At 35.5% G+C, this 21024-nt stretch overlaps 1 protein-coding gene across 4 annotated transcripts in view; it reads right to left on the reverse strand.

Annotated features, from left to right (window-relative positions):
• The window catches only part of RAVER2 (ribonucleoprotein, PTB binding 2), a 117821-nt gene that overhangs the window by 25394 nt on the left and 71403 nt on the right, over positions 1 to 21024 (reverse strand). For all 4 annotated transcript variants that reach the window (XM_057717391.1, XM_057717384.1, XM_057717407.1 and 1 more), the window contains 2 exons: positions 15430 to 15541; positions 13801 to 13937 (listed from right to left, as the gene is read on the reverse strand). In XM_057717391.1, the coding sequence (XP_057573374.1) occupies positions 13801 to 13937; positions 15430 to 15541 (249 nt within the window). The remainder of the gene's footprint in view (positions 1 to 13800; positions 13938 to 15429; positions 15542 to 21024) is intronic.

Here is a 21024-nt window from a genome sequence, read left to right on the forward strand (position 1 = left end):
GGAAATCTTGCCATCTGTGACAACGTATGGACCTTGAGGGCATTATGCTAAGTGAAATAAGTCACTTAGAGAAAGACAAATAGTATATGCCCTCACTTATATGTGAAATCTAAAAACCAAACAAACAAAACAACAAAACAGAGCAAACCTAATTCATGGATACAGAGGACAGATCCATGGTTGCCAGAGGCAGGGGGTGGGGTGGGGATTGGCAAAATGGGTGACAGTGGTCAAAAGGTACAAACTTCCAGTTACAAAATAAATAAGACCTGGGAATGCACTGTATAGCACAGTGACTGTAATTGATAATACTCTATTGTACATTTGAAAGTTGCTAAGAGACAAAATCTTAAAAATTCTCATCACAAGAGAAAAGAATTGTAACTGTGTGCAGTGATGGATGTTACCTAGACTTACTGTGGTGGTTCTTTCACAAAATACACACATGTCAAGTCATTATGTTGTCACATGAAATTAACACATTATATGTCAATCACAGCTCAACAAAAAAAGAAATTCCACCCTAGATAAGGGCTGCCTGCAACAAAAGTGCATGCTTACCTACGCAGCTGCAGCCTCTCCCCTCTGAGTCCTCTCTCCCCGCTATCATGCCGCTTCATTCTTCTCTTCAGCTGCCTTTCCCCGTTTAGAGCCTTTGTTGGCCTGGTGATCTTACTGCGTTTTGGACCACAGCCCCTTAGCTTCAGGTATAATGAACTCTTTTCTCTCATTAGCTTTCTCCCTCTAATAAATCATGAGTCCATGAAGCTCATTTAATTTAATTCTGAAAAGCTACCTGCTTTATAACCCAATTCATTTTTTCAAAGAGAAGAGGAAACAACAAATACCTGATTCTAAGATCTGAAAATCTCACACTCTCAACTCCCTTCCCTGATTCTCCCTGCTATGTAGTAATCCATGTTTCATATCTTAGTATAAAGCAAAACAACCACCTGAGTTTTCCTCTCTTTCCATACTATCTTTATTCTCAGCAGCCAGTTAGGAAATTTATTAGATACTTTCATTCAAAGGACTTCCTAACTGCTATACCAGTCACAGAAAGAACCAACTGGGATGCAGGAGGTCAGCAAAACACTTCACCAAGCGCACAGGAAACTGTAGGTAAGAAAAGGAAAGGAAAATGAATGTCACTGTAGCCCAGATGATACTGGGAGAAAGGCAATTCTTCTAATACACTCTATCAAAGATATCTAACTTCTAGTGCAAGGACTGTTGGATTAAATGGGAAATAATGACAGTTAAGATTTTTGTTGTCAAGATTTTTTGAAACATAGCTCAGTGTTCTGGGAGAAATAAATTGATATCAAAGAAACATCAAAAAAGAAGAAAATAAAACCACAAAAGTGGGAAATGTATAAAGCAAGCAAGTACTTCTTCTATTTCATATTTGCAGGATATAAACATCCATTCCTTCGCAGACTCACTCTTGAGGGCACTGGGCTCTGCTATGGGGTTACCTAGGTGAATGAAACTTGGATGGTCCCCTCCAAGAGCTCATATCCTAGGAGGGAAAGTAAGAAAAGCACAAAATAGAATTCTAAAAGGAGAATGCCACCATACAAAAGAGAAATAGAGAAGTGCTAAAATTTTTTCAGAGAAGGGAAAATGGGAGTGGAGGGTTTGAGAGATACAAGAAAAGTTTTCATGGATGAGATGGCATCTGAGTTAAGATTTGGAGGTGAGGTCAGATATGAACAGGAGGAGACAGGGAACGATCCTTTTAGGAGAAAGGAAATGCATGACAAAGGCAGATGGCATGAAATCCTAGGCCTGTGATGAGACACACTGGTTGGTCCATGGAAGAACATGGTGGCAAATGAGGTTGGAAAGGCAAGCTGACTTCAACCACGGAGGGGCTGGAATAGGCTAATGCCTGATTAATTATAAACAGGGAATGATATGTTTGATCTCAGAATTTGCAGATTAGTAAGCAGCTTCATAAAAAATGTGGCAGTGAGGAGACAGGCATTAGAAGGTCTCTCCAGGAGGCCACTGAACTGGTCCATGCTGTTAGATATACGCATGTGGACAAACACAGAGATTATATGTGATACAAAATTTTAGTTAAAATTTACAAGGAATTTACAGATGAGAAGGAACAGAGTGGTATATTTTGAAAATCTGAAAAATACAACTTTTTTAACAGGCATTTACGCTTTGAAGAGAATAAAGAAAGGAAGGACACTGAGAGAAGCTGTAATACTCTAGTTTTGCATGTCTAGTATTCAGGTAGAAATCAGATCAACAAAATAGCTAAACCATAGTACATCTGGAGAGGTAAGAACTGATAACATGTAATTTGATGATGTCCTACACTGTATCATTGATCTGCACAGTAGGCAGGGAAGGAATTATTATCTCCATTGAAGAGATGAAAACACAAAAGCTCAGAAAACCTATGTGACGGCTAAAAATCACAGGCTATGCAGTATTAGGGCTCTGAATTCAACCCAATTTTTCTAACTTTAATATTCTTGTCATTATTCTAATATGCCTTATTTTTAAAAATCCAAAATTTGCACACATTTATAATGAAACTCATTCTGTAACTATGCACTTGTTATTTCATTTTTGGATTAAAAAAGAAATCCCATTTTCTTCCTCTTATTAAAGCAAATCTTTTCATCTTTATGTAAATATAGACTAACTTTCTTTTATTTCCATGTGATTGCCAAGTTTAAAATTAAGCTCAATTTTTAAGCACACTTCAGTAATTTATGTTAAAAGTGCTCGTAAGAATTTGAGAAAATGGAATCTTGAATATTGTTCAGGGAGATTCCTTTGGGATATGCTAATGCTGAGTGTGAATATGATTAGGCTCATCTACTACCAGTCCTACTTAAAGATATTCCTTTACCATTAATGCTCTTCTTAAAGAAATGTAACCACGTAGCATGTAACCTCCTAAATACAAAATCAAATTGGTTTTCAGAAAATTCTACCTCTATAGAGGACTCCTCAGTGTCACCTTCACCTTTAGCGCCACTTTATCTTTTCTAAGTCTTGTCTCTTGAGTGGACTTAGATAGGATGGAAAACCTGAAATGATCAATTGCACTAGTTCATCTAAAACCTGAATCAGACCCCTAATATCCCTTATAGTTTCAAATCTAACTTTTAGATTTCAGAAAGAAATAAGAATTAATTTGACTATCTTTTCTGCACTAAACAGTTCATTTCTAAAATTTTACTTAAAGAATACAATTTTTCTTTTTTCCCCAGTTGTTAAAAAATGTTTAAAACCAACATGCTTCATTTTGTGACATTAATTATATATATGCATAGATGTTTTCAATTTTCATGTTAATTTTTGCCTCTCAGCTACTTGCCTTTCTTCATTTGAGTAATGTTCAAGTCTTAACTTTGAATTTAAAGACTCCAAAAGGTATTGTACTACATTTATTTTTTTATTTTTTTATTTTTTTGGGGGTACACCAAGTTCAATCATCTGTTTTTATACACATATCCCCGTATTCCCTCCCTTCCTTGACTCCCCCCCACCTCGAGTCCCCCCCACCCTCCCCGTCCCAGTCCTCTAAGGCATCTTCCATCCTCGAGTTGGACTCCTTTTGTTATACAACAACTTCCCACTGACTATTTTACAGTTGGTAGTATATATATGTCTGTGCTACTCTCTCGCTTCATCTCAGCTTCCCCTTCACCCCCCACCCCCTCCCAAACCTCGAGTTCTCCAGTCCATTCTCTGTATCTGTGTCCTTGTTCTTGTCACTGAGTTCATCAGTACCATTTTTAGATTCCGTATATGTGAGTTAGCATACAATATTTGTCTTTCTCTTTCTGACTTATTTCACTCTGTATGACAGACTATAGTTCTATCCACCTCATTACATATAGCTCCATCTCATCCCTTTTTATAGCTGAGTAATATTCCATTGTATATATATGCCACATCTTCTGTATCCATTCATTTGTTGATGGGCATTTAGGTTGCTTCCATGTCCTGGCTATTGTAAATAGTGCTGCAATAAACATTATGGTACAAGTTTCTTTTGGGATTATGGTTTTCTTTGGGTATATGCCCAGTAGTGGGATGACTGGATCATATGGTAGTTCTATTTGTAGTTTTTTAAGGAACCTGCAAACTGTTTTCCATAGTGGCTGTACCAACTTACATTCCCACCAACAGTGCAGGAGGGTTCCCTTTTCTCCACACCCTCTCCAACATTTGTGGTTTCCAGATTTTGTGATGATGGCCATTCTGATTGGTGGGAGGTGATACCTCATTGTGGCTTTGACTTGCATTTCTCTGATGATTAGTGATGTTGAGCATCTTTTCATGTGTTTGTTGGCCATCTGGATGTCTTCTTTGGAGAAATGTCTATTTAGGTCTTCTGTCCATTTGTGGATTGGGTTATTTGCTTTTTTGGTATGAAGCTGCATGAGCTGCTTGTATATTTTGGAGGTTAATCCTTTGTCCGTTGTTTCATAGGCAATTATTTTTTCCCATTCTGAGGGTTGCCTTTTAGTCTTGTTTGTGGTTTCTTTCGCTGTGCAAAAGCTTTTAAGTTTCATGAGGTCCCATTTGTTTATTCTTGATTTTATTTCCATGATTCTAGGAGGTGGGTCAAAAAGGACCCACTTGCTTTGATGGATGTCATAGAGTGTTCTGCCTATGTTTTCCTCTAGGAGTTTTATAGTGTCTGGCCTTACATGTAGGTCTTTAATCCATTTGGAGTTTATTTTTGTGTATGGTGTTAGGAAGTGTTCTAATTTCATTCTTTTACATGTTGCTGTCCAATTTTCCCAGCACCGCTTATTGAAGAGGCTGTCTTTTTTCCATTGTATATTCTTGCCTCCTTTGTCAAAGATAAGGTGCCCATATGTGTTTGGGCTTACTTCTGAGTTCTCTATTCTCTTCCATTGACCTTCCTTTCTGTTTTTGTGCCAGTACCATCCTGTCTTGATCACTATGGCCTTGTAGTATAGTTTGCAGCCAGGAAGCCTGATTCCACCAACTCCATTTTTCCTTCTCAAGATTGCTTTGGCTATTCAGGGTCTTTTGCGTTTCCATACAAATTGTAAGATTTCTTGCTCTAGTTCTGTGAAAAATGCCATTGGTAATTTGATCGGGATTGCATTGAATCTGTAAATTGCTTTGGGTAGTACAGTCATTTTCACGATGTTGATTCTTCCAATCCAGGAACATGGTATGTCCCTCCATCTGTTTGTGTCGTCTTTGATTTCTTTCATCAGTGTCTTAAAGTTTTCTGCATACAGATCTTTTGCCTCCTTAGGCAAGTTTATTCCTAGGTATTTTATTCTTTTTGTTGCAATGGTGAATGGGAGAGTTTCCTTAATTTCTCTTTCTGCTCTTCCGTTGTTAGTGTATAGAAATGCAAGAGATTTCTCCAAAAGGTATTGTACTCCAAAAGGTATTGTACTACATTTTAAAAAAGTAAAATTTGATCAACACCTAACCAGTTTCAGTATATCATGTTGTACAAATTATATATCTTAGATTTAAGTATGTTTAATAAGCATTTAAGAAAATCAGAACACTTTAAAATCTCCTGAAAATTTAGACTAACATGTCAGAATAGCAATTCAAAACTCTCTTCAGATTTATCCACACTGTATACTATTCTTTTGCAGACTTTTTAAAACACTTAAAAGACTGATTTGGTTTATAAACAAAGATTTTAAAGTAATGATGGTAACTTTAAATAAATTTCAACAACTTGCTTTCCTTAATTCCAGTTTTTAGCAAAAATCATTTTTTAACATACTTTCCAAGTTACTGTCTAGGGCTAATATAATCTGTGGTTCCATAGTTACTGGTTAAAGTAGTTGAGGTTTCAAAAAAAATATTTCATATAGTTAGTGTTTGTCACAAGATTCTGATCTCTCACAGACCACACAAAAACTCTTTGGCAAGTCTCTGCATTATTTGCCCATTAGGTGGCAGCATTAGGCATTATATGAAAGGACTAAGCATCGCCAGATCTTTTTGTTCATTTTTTTGGTTTTGTTTCCTCTTCCCTCATCACACCATCTTATCACACATTCTGTGGCTGATTTCCCTGGAATAGGTAGTCAGTTTCCTGGCAGGAAAAACCCCTGTAACCAAGGGCAACAGAGGAGTACAACACGCAAGTAGACGACAGACAGCCTAACGCAGGGCATCCCAGCTACCCATTAATGGCAAGTGTCAAGTGAAAACGCAAAACCACAACTTAAAAAGATATGAAATAGCTGAAATAGTTCTCACATTATTCTTTATGTTATTAGAATTAATGTCTGTGTCAAACAAAAGTTGCTTAAGAGAAATTTTACCTATTTTACCTACATTACAAATAGGGAGGAAAGTCTTGTTTTTCATAGATTATAATGTTAGATTTATGTGTTTAATACATATTTAATAAATTGGCTTAAAGGTTTCTCCTTTAAGGTGGGCTTCTGCCAACCATCTGACACAGATGTACCTATTTATCCCTACCTCAGAACCTGACTTTTCAAACTCTGCTTGTAATTTCAAACTAACAGGATTATAGATGACTATAATGCTATTATCACTGTCAGAATGTGCACAACACAATTTTAAAAAACTACATCTATTTCTGACAACTTTTTTCAATAACAGTTCAAATATTTAAGAAATGCAGTTGTTGAGAAAATAAATAGCTGCAGCTCAATGACAATTCTCATTAACTACTATAACCAACTAGAGAAACGGGAGGGGTAGGCCATTATAAACTGGTTTCTAATTAGAACTAGATCTGGGGAATTCCCTGGAGGTCCAGTGGTTAGGGATCTGCGCGTCCACTGCAGGGGGCACAGGTTCAATCCCTGGTCAGGGAACTAAGATCTCACAAGCTGGGCAGCGCAGCTAATAAAAAATTAAAAAAAAAACAAAACTAGATCTGGAATAATTGATTTAACTCATTTGTTTATCATTAGATAATTTTAAGATGTCTAAAACGATGAAAGGAAATGCTACCCTCTATTTAGTACAGTTAAGGCTTGTGTTTTAAAATTACAGTCCAACTTTCCTGGTGGCACAGTGGTTAAGAATCCACCTGCAAATGCAGGGGACATGGGTTGGATCCTTGGTCCACGAGTCTGCACGCTAGAGCCTGCGAGCCACAACTACTGAGCCTGTGTGCTGCAGCTACTGAACCCTGTGCACCTAGAGCCCATGCTCTGCAACAAGAGAAGCCATCACAATGAGAAGCCCACACACCGCAATGAAGAGTAGCCCCGGCTCACAACTAGAGAAAGCTCACGCAGCAACAAAGACCCAATGCAGCCAAAAAAAAAAACTAGAGTCCGATATTTGTTGATATTCAAAAGGTTGTGCAAGCATCACCACAATCTAATTCCAGAGTATTTTCATCACTTCAAAAAGACATCCCACAACTTCTACTTCTTCTGGCCCCCCAGTAACAGATATCTGTTTACTTTCTCTAAGGATTTACCTATTCTGGATATTTCATATAAATGGCATCATATAATATGTGACCTTCTGTATCTGGCTTATTTCATGTAGCATAATGCTTTCAAGGCTCACCCATGTTGTGACAAGGATTAGTACTCTATTCCCTTTATGGGTGAATAATATTCCATTGTATGGATATACCACACTTTGTTTATTCATTCACCAACTGATAGACATTTGGATTGTTTCTCTTTTTCGCTATTATAAATAATGCTATTATGAAAATTCATGTACAGTACTAGTTTATATGTAGACAATTTTTCAATTCTCTTAGGTTTATACCCTCAGTCTGTGTTTAACATTTTGAGGAATTGCCAAACTGTTTTCCAAAGCAGCTGCACCACTTTACACTCCCCTCACCCCTGGCAATGTATGAGGGTACTAATTTCTCTCCACCCTCCTCAGCACATGTTATGGTTCACTTTTCTTCATTCTTTCTATTCTTCAGACTGGATAATCTCAGTTGACCTATCTTCCAAACCTGTTGGCTACTTCTGCCTATTCAAATCTGCTACTCTGCCCTAATGATTTTTTCATTTCAATTATTATACTTTTCAAACTTCCCTGGTGGTGCAGTGGTTATGAATCCTCCTGCCAATGTAGGGGACATGGATTCGAGCCCTGATCTAGGAAGATCCCACATGCTGCAGAGCAACTAGGCCCATGCGCCACAACTACTGAGCCTGCACTCTACAGCCCATGAGCCAAACTACTGAGCCCACATGCCACAAATACTGAAGCCTGTGCACCTAGAGCCTGTGCTCCGCAACAAGAGAAGCTACTGCAATGGGAAGCCTGTGCCCCACATCGTAGAGTAGCCCCTGCTCATAGCAACTAGAGAAAGCCTGTGCACAGCAACAAAGACCCAATGCAGCCAATCAATCAATCAATCAATCAATTTATTTAAAAATTATTATACTTTTCAAATCCAGAATTTCTATTTGGCCCTTTTTTTAAAGTTCTGTTGCCATGTTGATATTTTCTATTTGGTGACACACTGTTCTCACTTTCTTGTAGTTCTTTAGATGTGGTTTTCTTCCATTCTTTGAACATATTTACAATAGGGGATTTAATTCTTTGTCTAGTAAGTCCAATGTCTGGCTTCCTTAGAGACAGTTTCTATTAGTTGCTTTTCCCCCTGTTTATGGGTTATACTTTATTTCTTTGCATGTCTCATGATTTTTTGTTGAAAAAGGATATATTATGGCAACTCTGGAAATCAGTTTGTACTCCCTCTTCAAAATGTGTTATTGCTGTTTGTTTAGTGACTTTTCTGAAGTAATTATGTAACGTGTGCATCCTTTGTTGTGAGTGGTAACTGAAGACTACTCCATTAGCTTAGTGGTCCCTAATGATTCACTTAACACCTGGAACCCTGAGGATCTGTTTATTGGTTTCCAACGTCTTTCTCTCTATTCTTCAGACGGAATTATTTCTTTTGATTTGTCTTTATATTAATTGAACCTTGTTTTCCTGCTTTCTCCAAACTTCTGCTAAGCCCATCCAGTGTATTTTTTTGGTGGATATGGTGCTTTTTAGGTCTAGAGTTTCTATTCTTTTTAAAGTTTATATTTCTTCCTGAAATTCCCCATCTGTTCACTTTCACCTTATTTCCTTTAAGTCCTGTTTATAATAGTTGTTTTAAGTAATAGTTGTTTTAAGTGAGTCTTTGTCTACTAACACCAACATCTGGTTCATCTTGGGGTCAGTTTCTATTACCTGCTTATCCCCTTAATTGTGGGTCACATTTTCCTGTTTTTTCAACTTTCTAATTATTTTTATTTACTGAACACTGTGGATGATATATTCATAGGTACTATGGATTGTATAACCTTCCTCTGAAGGTTGTTGACTTTTGTTGAGAAGGAGTCAACTTTTATGAACTCAAACTCCAAAGCATCTCTGTGCTGGAAAGGAGTTGAATCTCTTCTCAGTTCTTTAGCCTTCCATCTGTTGTTTGCCACCAGGTCCCCTGGAATCTCCCTCGCACAAAGTTCAAGAGTCATCAAGTTTATCTGGGCTGAGTTGACACAGATATTTTTCTGAGATTTCCCCTTACTTTCCAGCCTTGCTAACAGTCCTGAACTCTGTCCTCTGACTCCATCAGCTGCATCTTTCTGCTTAGATTGGTGGTGGGGTGGGGTGGTGTTGGGCAAAAAGTCACATAAATCTCATCCAATACAGTTTCCCTCCTTCAAGGACTGGCTCCCCTTCAGTTTCTGCCTGCTTTTGGTCATTCTTGAGGGCCTTTAGATGTTTTTCTTTCATATTTGATACAATTTTAATAACAGTTATCTGCAGGAGGGATAATCTAATACAAGTGACTTCCCCAGTACTGGAGTGCCAATTAGGACTATAAAATGTGATAGTTTTATTGGAAATAAAGATTATTATATCCACCTATATCTTGACATAGCCATCTCTCCTCATCGTTATGCGCAGTTGCTCATACAAAGCAAACAACCAGTTTCTATAAGACACTACTTCCATGCCTGAAGAATTTCTCCATGTTATAATGAAAATAATGTGGGTTTTGGAACCTAAGAAATCCTCTACTAACTGCATAAACTTGAAAGATTATTTACCCCTTCATGCTTTTCCACTTATATTGTGGAAGTGGTCACTTAAATATCACAAGATTGTTGAAAAGAGCAAATGTTTATATTACAAAGCATATAGTAAATGTTAAAAAAAAAAAAACCTTGGTTTCTTTCCCTTGGACCTTTTCCTCCATTCTAACAGTGGAAATAGAAGGAATTCCTAAAACATGACCACCTTTTACTAGTCATTCAATTAGAAGTAACATTTAATTACGTTTAGATTACAAGGACGAAAGAACACAAGGAAAGAGAACAAATCTCACTTGATGAACAAGCATGAGGAAACAGCAGGGGCTGTCCAAGGAGACACTGAATCCAGGGAGGATCCACACCTCCACAGTTTCTCTCACTAAGCAACTGCAGAGGCAGCAGGAAGGCTGGCGATGCAAAGGCATCTTTGTCACAGAATTTCTCCATGAGTAAATGGGAAGGTCTCTCTATGGACATAAGTATGCAACAAACCACAATAATCTCACAAGCAAAACTGCTAGTGAGAAAAGCAACACAAATTTCAAAACTGAAATAAATAAAAAGGTAAGTATAAAAAATAATTTTTAAAGCTTAAATCACACATTTAACTAAGTTTTTAAAAATTTATTGTGCTTCCTCTTATTTATGAAAGTAAATTTTCTTCCTTGTAAAAGAAACAAAAAATTAAGAGTTGTGCAGGACTATATTTTATAAATTTTTAAGATTAACAATAGACTATGAAAATTTACCATGTGTTCACACATTGTTTTACATGAGTTTTAATATTTGCATTATATTTCCTGATATAAATATGACATAATTTGTTTATTCAGTTTTGTGGATTCTTGGAAATTTAGGTTGTTTCTAATTTTCACAACTATAAATTATTCACAAATGATTTTACATATCTCTGATAATTTCTTTCCTTTTATCACTTGTAAATATATAATCAGCAAACAATTAATGTTCCTAAGTCATTACTTATAATGCTAACAAATAAGGGGACAAAGATGGAATCTTATGAAACACAGAAGAGAATGCCTTCCACTACAGTGATCGAGACAGTACGGTCCTGGCACAAAAACAGAAAGGAAGATCAATGGAACAGGATAGAGAGCCCAGAGGTAAACCCACGCACATATGGGCACCTTATCTTTGACAAAGGAGGCAAGAATATACAATAGAAAAAAGACAGCCTCTTCAATAAGCGGTGCTGGGAAAATTGGACAGCAACATGTAAAAGAATGAAATTAGAACACTGCCTAACACCATACACAAAAATAAACTCAAAATGGATTAAAGACCTAAATGTAAGGCCAGACACTATAAAACTCTTAGAGGAAAACAGAGGCAGAACACTCTATGACATCCATCAAGGCAAGATTCTTTTTGACCCACCTCCTAGAATCATGGAAATAATATCAAGAATAAACAAATGGGACCTCATGAAACTTAAAAGCTTTTGCACAGCAAAAGAAACTATAAACAAGACAAGAGGACAACCCTCAGAATGGGAGAAAATATTTGCAAATGAAGCAATGGACAAAGGATTAATCTCCAAAATATACAAGCAGCTCATGCAGCTTAATACAAAAAAAGCAAATAACCCAATCCACAAATGGACAGAAGACCTAAATGGACATTTCTCCAAAGAAGACATACAGATGGCCAACAAACATGAAAAGATGCTCAACATCACTAAGCATTAGAGAAATGCAAGTCAAAGCCACAATGAGGTATCACCTCACACCGGTCAGAATGGCCATCATCAAAACATCTAGAAACAATAAATGTTGGAGAGGGTGTGGAGAAAAGGGAACCGCCCTGCACTGCTGACGGGAATAGAAGTTGGTACAGCCACTATGGAAAACAGTTTGGAGGTTCCTTCAAAAACTAAGAACAGAACTACCATATGACCCAGTCATCCCACTACTGGGCATATACCCAGAGAAAACCATCATCCAAAAAGAAACAAGTATCATAATGTTCACTGCAGCGCTATTTACAATAGCCAGGACATGGAAGCAACCTAAATGCCCATCAACAGATGAATGGATAAAGAAGATGTTACATATATACAATGCAATATTACTCAGCCATAAAAAAGGAATGAAACTGAGCTATTTGTAATGAGGTGGATAGACCTAGAGACTGTCATACAGAGCGAAGTAAGCTAGAAAGAGAAAAACAAATACCATATGTTAACTCATAAATATGGAATCTAAAAAAAAAAAAATGGTACTGATGAACCCAGTGACAGGGCAAGAATAAAGATGCAGATGTAGAGAACAGACTTGAGGACACAGGGTTGGGGGGTGGGTGGCGAAGGGGAAGCTGGGACAAAGTGAGAGAGTAGCATAGACATATATACACTACCAAATGTAAAATAGATAGCTAGTGGGAAGTTGCTGTATAACAAAGGGAGATCAAGTCGATGATGGGTGATGAGTTAAGAGGATCAGGATAGGAAGGGTGGGAGGGAGTTGCAGGAGGGAGGGGATATGGGAATATATGTATAAATACAGCTGATTCACTTTGGTGTACCTCAAAAACTGATACAAGAGTGTAAAACAATTATATTCCAATAAAGAGCTTAAAAAAATAATGTAAATTAAAAAAAAAAAAGAAGAGAATGCCTTCCAGATTGTATCAATTCATGATTACTGTTCCTTAAAGACAGGTATGTTGCCATCTAGTTGCATCATCTTCCAATTCATATTTCTCCATCTTTTCCACAAGTATATAAGAGACTTTATTATATCTATCTTTACCATTACTACAGAATCCATTTGACCTGTGTTTCTAGTACCCTATCAGAAGAGCATAATCAGGCATCAATTGCTCTAAGTGAACTTGCATAGGTTTTCTTTTCTAAGTTTACTAGACACAAGTGAAGGCAACACAGTTGCTCTAAGAAAAGCAAAGTGGAGGTACTGCTCCCACAGACAGGAGAGAGCTAAGAAGATGACTGCTCCGAGAAATAAGAAAGAATCAAAATTGTTAATTATAAGACTCATGGTTACATAATCATACACTACTACCATGATATACACTCTTAGCTTAAGCAACTAAGAATAAGCTGAAGGAGAAGAGGCCAAAGCAAAATGGACATGTTTAAGTAATGACACAGTGTGTCTTTTGAATGTAATACTTTTAATGTTATTGATTGACTGACTGTTTTAAGAGTTAGCATAATATTGCTAGTTTTGATCATGTCTCTCCATCCACAAGCAATAGGGAAGACCAGAGGCATTTCTTTAGATTTCTTAGTCAGGTCCACCCTAGTGTATACCAGAGGTCAGCAGAGTTTTTCTGTAAAGAGCCAGAAAGTAATTATCTAATCTTGTGGACCATATAGTATCTGTTGTAACTACTCAACTCTGCCATTATAGCACAACAGCACCATAGATGACATGCAAATAAATGGATGTGGCTGTATCCCCATAAAACTTTATTTACAAGACAGGTTATGGGCTGGATTTGGTCCCCATAAAACTTTATTTACAAGACAGATTATGGGTAGTTTGCTCACCACTAGTGTAAACAATGCAAAGTAAATATCTAGGGCAAAATCATACTTAGTAATCTCCTGAACATGTCCTAAAATTCCAAAGAGCAAGCAAGAAATATTGTATAGATCAGTTCAATTTTACTGCCTTATGATATTACAAGAATCAGTTTCATATCCAGTGAACTTAGTATATACAGCCGAAGCAATTTTTCTATATATCATCAAAACCTGAGAATCAAGTACCTGTGCATAATCACCAAAAGGCTGAGAAAAGGCAATGCACTTCTCCAACGTGTGCTGTGATCCACTTCCCTGAGAGATTGCATCCAGAATGTTGTCTGCAATTCCAGTCTTCTGTAGAGTCGTTTTACTTGCAGGGGCTTAAGGCAAAATCAATACATATATTTCAGTTAGGTTGTTTTATTATAAATTACAGAGTACAAAACCCGTTAATTCAGCATATTCTCAAATAGAACACAAATTTTAGTTTGCCAGTAAATATCTATATTTACTATCCGTAGGGGAAAATTATATAGTATGTGATATCGTCACGTTTGTTTAAAACAACTGAAAATGGAAGCCTGCCCTATGGGTAAATAAACCTTGATGGAAACATTTAAAAAGTATATGTCTAATCTCTAAAACAAGGTATACAAAATGTAAATTAACCATTCTAATGCAATAATTGTAACCATCAATTTTTAGACCAGATAAAAATATAGTAGGCATACCAGAAGCACATTTAGTTTTTTTCTGGCTTTAAAAAAATTACAAGTTAATGTTTAGGTTCAAGAGGATACTTCACAAAATACAAAGAATATATGTTAAATTTATCTTTCATCTCTTTTCATTCAATTCTATTCTTTTTCCAAAAGGTAACAGTTTAGAATTTATCTTCTCAGATTTACTTTATGGCATATACACATTCAAATACATGCACATAAGAATACATAGCTTTAAATAAACACAAATGGAATCTTTCTATGCACACATCTGCTTCTTCCATTTAACAATTTGCTTTAGAGATCATTTCATATTGGTACATGTGGCACTCCCTCAATTACGTATTCCACTTTATGACAAACTATTTAACCACTCCCCTATTAATGACCATTGAGGCACTTTCCAATTTTTCACTATTGAAAACCAATGTTGTACTGAATATCTTAGTGCCTAGAGCACACCACATTTGTGATTTTGTCTTAAAACTATGTCTGAATTAAGTTTTAATTTACTAATTGAAGGCCTGAGAAGGTCGTCTAAAAGAGTAAATGATAATTCCACTTCTGCCGATTATTAGTAGCTAATATATTGGGGGTATTTATGAAATACTCTGGATATATGAGACTACATAGAGGTTTAAACTTCATATTTTAGAAATATGATTCTATATGCATTGTAAAGAATTACAGTATTGCCAAATAATTCCTTTATCCAATTATTTTCAATCATGATTCCATAATAGTTCAATAAATTGATTATATGCTTAATAAAATATTATAAAAGATGTTTTCCTTAAATAAAATAGAATGCATTTTAAATGTTTTAATTTAGTTATTCTTTCAATTTAAGGATAGGGTTATAACTTAGGCTTTAATTGGTTAATAGGCATTATTTGCTTCTATCAAGTTAAAAATTAAAGTAGAACTCATTATGAAAAACCATATGACAAAGGCAAAGATTATCTATAGTATTAAAAATAATACCAAATAAAATAAATGGATTTAATAAAATCCAATTCAATATTTAGATGATAACCTTAGAAATCCATTTTTATTGAAAATATATGATAGTATATTTTTATATAACTAGGTGTAATGGTTCTGGTATTTCAATAAAACTCCAAATTATTAATACTGAGCTCTCACTTACGTGATAAGCACACACTGGGCAACACGCTTGCTAAGTTTAAGTATGGATTTTTACTGAGCCGGATTTCTTTCGGTGGTTCTCCCAAGAGTGAAGTCTGATTCTTAGAGGCAGCCTATTATCAAAAACAAGATAGGAGGTGCTTAATAAAAGGTACAAGAAAATAAAAATGCAGAAAGAGTAGAGAAAGACTTATTCTTCAATAAATCTGGTCTAGTGTGATAAAAATTTGTGAAAACTAATGTTGGAAGCTATGAATTTATGAAATATTTTTGAATACTGATTAAAATTATCACATTTCACCTGCTACTATTCTTCCAATTAGTTTTTAAAAAACTATTCTAGAACCATAAAACTTTAGAACTGAAAGAGAACTAAAGGCCATCTTGTACAACCTTCTCATTTGAAAGGAGAGAATTCATGTTCACAAGAAGAAACAAACCCCATACCTTATTTTCAGAAATACTATCATCGACATTTTCTTATTAAGATATTTGCTTAATATTGTATGGCCACAGCCCATATGACAAAGGCGAAGCTTATTTATGTTTGGTATTAAAAATAATACCAAATAAAATAAATGGATTTAATAAAATCCAATTCAAATTTAGATGATAACCCTAGAAATTCATATTTATTAAAAATATATATCAGTTTATTTTTATATAACTAGGTTAAGGGTTTTAGTTATTCTTTAACAGAAAAATGAGACAAAATCATGGGCTGATTCTTCAGAATATTTTATATTCTTCTGCCAGAATGTTTAATTTTCACTTTAGGATGGTAAAGATTTTAAAATAAGACACAGTTCAGGTTGGTCAAGACTAGTAGCTGTTTTCTTTTAAATTAATATTTATCTTGTTCTTTGAACAGAATGAAGAAAACATAATCTCAAGTACCTATTTCTATATTTGAGAGCCAGAGCTCCTTACATGTGTTCCTTATCTGGCCAATATTATTGTATTTGGACAGAGAAAGCTGTCTTGTACATCTTCTTAAGTCCCCCCAGAGTCCATATTTGCTTGTGATATGTATATCACAGATGTAGATGTATTCATTCATTCATATGTGTATACTGAATACTTACTATGCTCTAGGCACTGTGGTAAGCATTAGTAATACTAAAATGAGTAAGACATGGATAATATCCTTAAGAAATTCAGTCTAGTAGATAAGATAGTTCAAGAGAAGTCTAATATGGAACCATAAGGTTACAAATGGGAGCTAAAACCATTAGATATATGCCAAAGGAAAGCATATAGCATGAAAAGGGACAGACCCCTAGAAAAAATCCAATGATTGAGTAAGGGAAAGGTAGACAGCAAAGAAGTTTTAGATTTTGTTTCTAACGTACTCAAATTGCTAAAGTAATCAAGTTATAACCATAGAAGGGATTCTCAACTCTAGCTATGCACGAGAATCACTTTAAAAACTCAATCAATCAATCCAGTCTCTCAACAAAGAAAATCCATGGACCAAATGGCTTCACTGGAGAATTCTACCAAGTTCTACAAGGAATTAACATCAATCCTTCTTAAACTCTTCCACAAAATTAAAGAAGAGAGAATGCTTCCTAACTCATTCTATGAGACCAGTGTTACACTGGTACCAAAGCCAGAAAGACACTACAAGAAAACTACAAAACAATATCCCTTATGAATACTGATGCAAAAATCATCAACAAAATACTAGCAAACCAAATTTGGCACATTATAAAAAGGATTATACACCATAACCAAGTGGGATTTCTTCCTAGAATGCAAGGATGACTCAACATACAAAAATCATTCTATGTAATATACCACATTAAGAGATTGAAGGAAGAAAAGAAATGCATGATCATCTCAATGCAAAATAAAAAAAGCATTTGACAAAATTCAACACACTTTCATGATTAAAATTAAACACTTTCAACAAACAAATAATAAAAGGAAACTACCTTAACATAACAAAAGTCATATACAAAAAGCCAAATTATACTCAATGGTGAAAACGGAAACTTCTTCTAAGATCAAGAAAAAGACAAATATACCCGCTTTCATAACTTCTGTTCAATCTAGTAGTTGGAAGTTCTAGCCAGAACAATTAGGCAGGAAAAAGAAAAATAAAAAACTTTCAAACTGAAAAGCAAGGATTCCCTGGTGGTGTAGTAGTTAAGACTCTGTGCTCTCAATGCAGGGGGCCCAGGTTCTATCTCTGGTTAGGGAACTAGATCCCACATGCATGCCACAACTAAGAAGCCCATCTGCTGCAACTAAGGAACCCACATGCCACAAGTAAGGAGCCCGGCAGCTGCAACTAAGCTCCAGCACAGCCAAATAAAGATAAATAAATCAATAAATATTTTTAAAAATGATGAGGAAATAAAATTGGCTCTCTTTGCAAATGACATGGAAATCCTAAAGATTACATACACACACACACACACACACAATGTTAGAACAAAAGAATTTAGCAAAGTTGCAGGATATAAAATCAACATGCAAAATTCAGTTGTGTTTCTAAACACTAATAATGAACAATCCATAAGGAAAATTTAAAAAAATTTCCACTTACAGTAGCATCAAGAAGAATAAAATAATTAGGAATTAACTGAACCAAAGGAAGAGAAATACATGTACACTTAAAACTACAAAACATTGCTGAAAGAAACTAAAAACATAAATAAATGAAAAGACATCCCATGTTCATGTATTGGAAGACTTAATATTGTTAAAATGGCAATACTAATCAAAGTGAGGACTTTGCTGTTAGTGCAGTGATTAAGAATCTGCCTGCTAATGGAGGGGACAGGGGTTCAATACTTGGTCCGGGAAGGTCTCACATGCCACAAACAACTAAGCCTGTGAGCCACAACTACAGAGCCTGTGCTCTAGAGCCCGGGAGCCACAACTGCTGAGCCTGGGAGCCACAATTGTTGAGCCTATGCAACACAACTACTGAAGCATGCACGCCTCGAGCCCGTGCTCCGCAACAAGAGAAGCCACCACAATGAGAAGCCTGCGCACCACAACAAAGAGCAGCCCCTGCTCTCTGCAACTACAGAAAGCCTGCATGCAGTAATGTAGGCCCAACACAGCCTAAATAAATAAATAAATAAATAAAATTTAAAAATTCAAAAAAAATTTAAAAAACCTATTAACAAGTACTAACCAAAGTGATCTACAAATTCAATACACTCTCTATCAAAATTCTAACTTTTGGGGGCAGAAATAGAAAACTCCATCCTAAAACTGATATGAAATGAAATTGTTTTGACCCAAACAGTCAAAACAATATTGAAAAAATGAAAAAGATGAACAAGAATGGAGGGCTCACACTTTTCTAATTTTATTACTACACAGCTACAGTAATCTCAACAGTATGATACAGGCATAAAGACAAAACATATACACCAACAGAATAGGACAGAGAGCCCAGAAACAAATTATTATATATATGGTTAAATGATTTTCAATGAGTGTCAAAACTATACAATGGAGATAGGGAGTCTTTTCAAAAAAAATGATGGGAAAACTGGATATCCAAGTAAAAGAATGAAGTGGATCCTTACCTAACACCACATACAAAAATTAACTCAAAATGGATCAAAGACTTAATTGTAAGAGCTAAAATAAAAGTCTTAAAAAAAAAAGCTTAGGTGAAAAGCTTCAAAATATTGGATTTGGCAATCATTTCTTAGATATGACATCAAAAACAGAAGCAAAAAAAAAAAAAAAATCATATGTTGGGCCACAAAACAAGTCTTAAATTTAAGAGTATTGAAATCATATCAAGGATTGTCCTGACTATTATGGTATGAAACCAGGAGTCAATACTAAGAGGAAAATTGGAAAATTCACAGATATGTAGACATTAAATAACACACTTTTGAACAACAAATAAGTCAAAGAAGAAATCAGAAGAGACATCAAAAAGTATCTCGAGACAAATGAAAAAGGAAATACAACATACCAAAACTTATGGGATGCAGAAAAAGTAGCTTAAAAGGGAAGTTTATAGCAGTAAACGTCTACATGAAGAAAAAATAAAGATCTCAAAGAAACAATCTAACTTTACACCTCAAGTTACTAGAGGAACAAACTAGGCCCAAAATTAGCAGAAGAAAGGAAATAATAAAGATCAAAGCAGAATAAACAAAATAACATTATAAAGACAGATCAATGCAATTAAATGTAGGTGTTTTGAAAAGATAAACAAAATAGCCAAATTTAGATACACTAACCAAGAGAAAAAGAGAGTACTCAAGGAAATACAACTGACCCCTGACCTGAACATCAAGAGTTTGAACTGTGCAGGTGCACTCATATGTAGATTTTTAAAAAATCAACATAGTACCTATATTTTCATTTTACACATCTTTGAATTAACTAAGTGTGGGGAAAACTTTGTATTCAATTAGAGATCACAATAGTGTAATCAAAAAGGGTCCTGATTCTGTCCAAACTGTTTCAGCTTCCTGCCCTTGAGTGAGTCATTCATCAATGCCTTTGCTTTTAGGCAGAGCTATCAGTATATGGATTCTTGACTGTCAGTGCCCCAACCCCTTTGTTGTTTAAGGGTCAACTACAGTTATAAGTGGAAGAGGAGACATTACAACTACAGATACCACAGAAATACAAAGGATCATAAGAGATTATTATAAATAAATATATGCCAACAAATTGCATTACCTAGGAACAATGGATAAACTGCTAGAAACATACAACCTACCAAGACTGAATCTAGAAGAAATAGAAAATATGAACAAACCAATAATGAGTAAGGAGTAATCAAACACCTGACAACAATGAAAAGCCCAGAACCAGGTGGTTTCACTGGTGAATTCTACCAAACGTTTAAAGAAGAATTAACACCAAATCTTCTGAAACTCTTGCCAAAAATTGAAGAGGAAGGAATAACTCCTAACCTATTTTATGAGGCCAGCACTGGCCTCATACCAAAGCCAGACAAAAACATTACAAGAAAATACAGGCCAATATCCCTGATGAACATAGATTCAAAAATCCTCGACATATTACTAGCAACCCTAAATGAAATACTAGCTACCTGAATTTGACAACACATTAAAAGGACTGTACACCATGATCAAGTGGGATTTATCCCTGGGATGCAAGGATGGTTCAAGACAGGCAAATCAATAAATGTGATACACCACATTAACAGAATAAAGGATAAAAACCATATGATTGTCTCATAGATGCAAAAAACACATTGGATAAAACTCAACATCATTTCAAGATCAAAACTCTCAACAAACTGGGCATAGAGAAAATCTATATACCTCAACATAATAAAAGCCATATATAAAGGACATGCCCACAGCTAACATCATAGCTTTTCCTCTAAGATCAGGAACAAGACAGAGATGCCCACTCTCACCACTCTTACTCAACATAGTATTGGAAGTCCTAGCCAGAGCAATTTGGCAAGAAAAAAGAAATAAAAGGCACCTAAATAAAAAAGGAAGACATTAAACCATCTCCATTTGCATTTCTACATACTAACAATGAATTATTCAAAAAGTAATTAAGAAAACAATCCCAGTTATAATACCACCAAAAAGAGTAAAATAATTAGGAAGAAATTTAGCCAAGG

Source organism: Hippopotamus amphibius, chromosome 1 (assembly GCF_030028045.1).
Source record: "Hippopotamus amphibius kiboko isolate mHipAmp2 chromosome 1, mHipAmp2.hap2, whole genome shotgun sequence".
In the NCBI taxonomy this organism is placed as follows: domain Eukaryota; kingdom Metazoa; phylum Chordata; class Mammalia; order Artiodactyla; family Hippopotamidae; genus Hippopotamus; species Hippopotamus amphibius.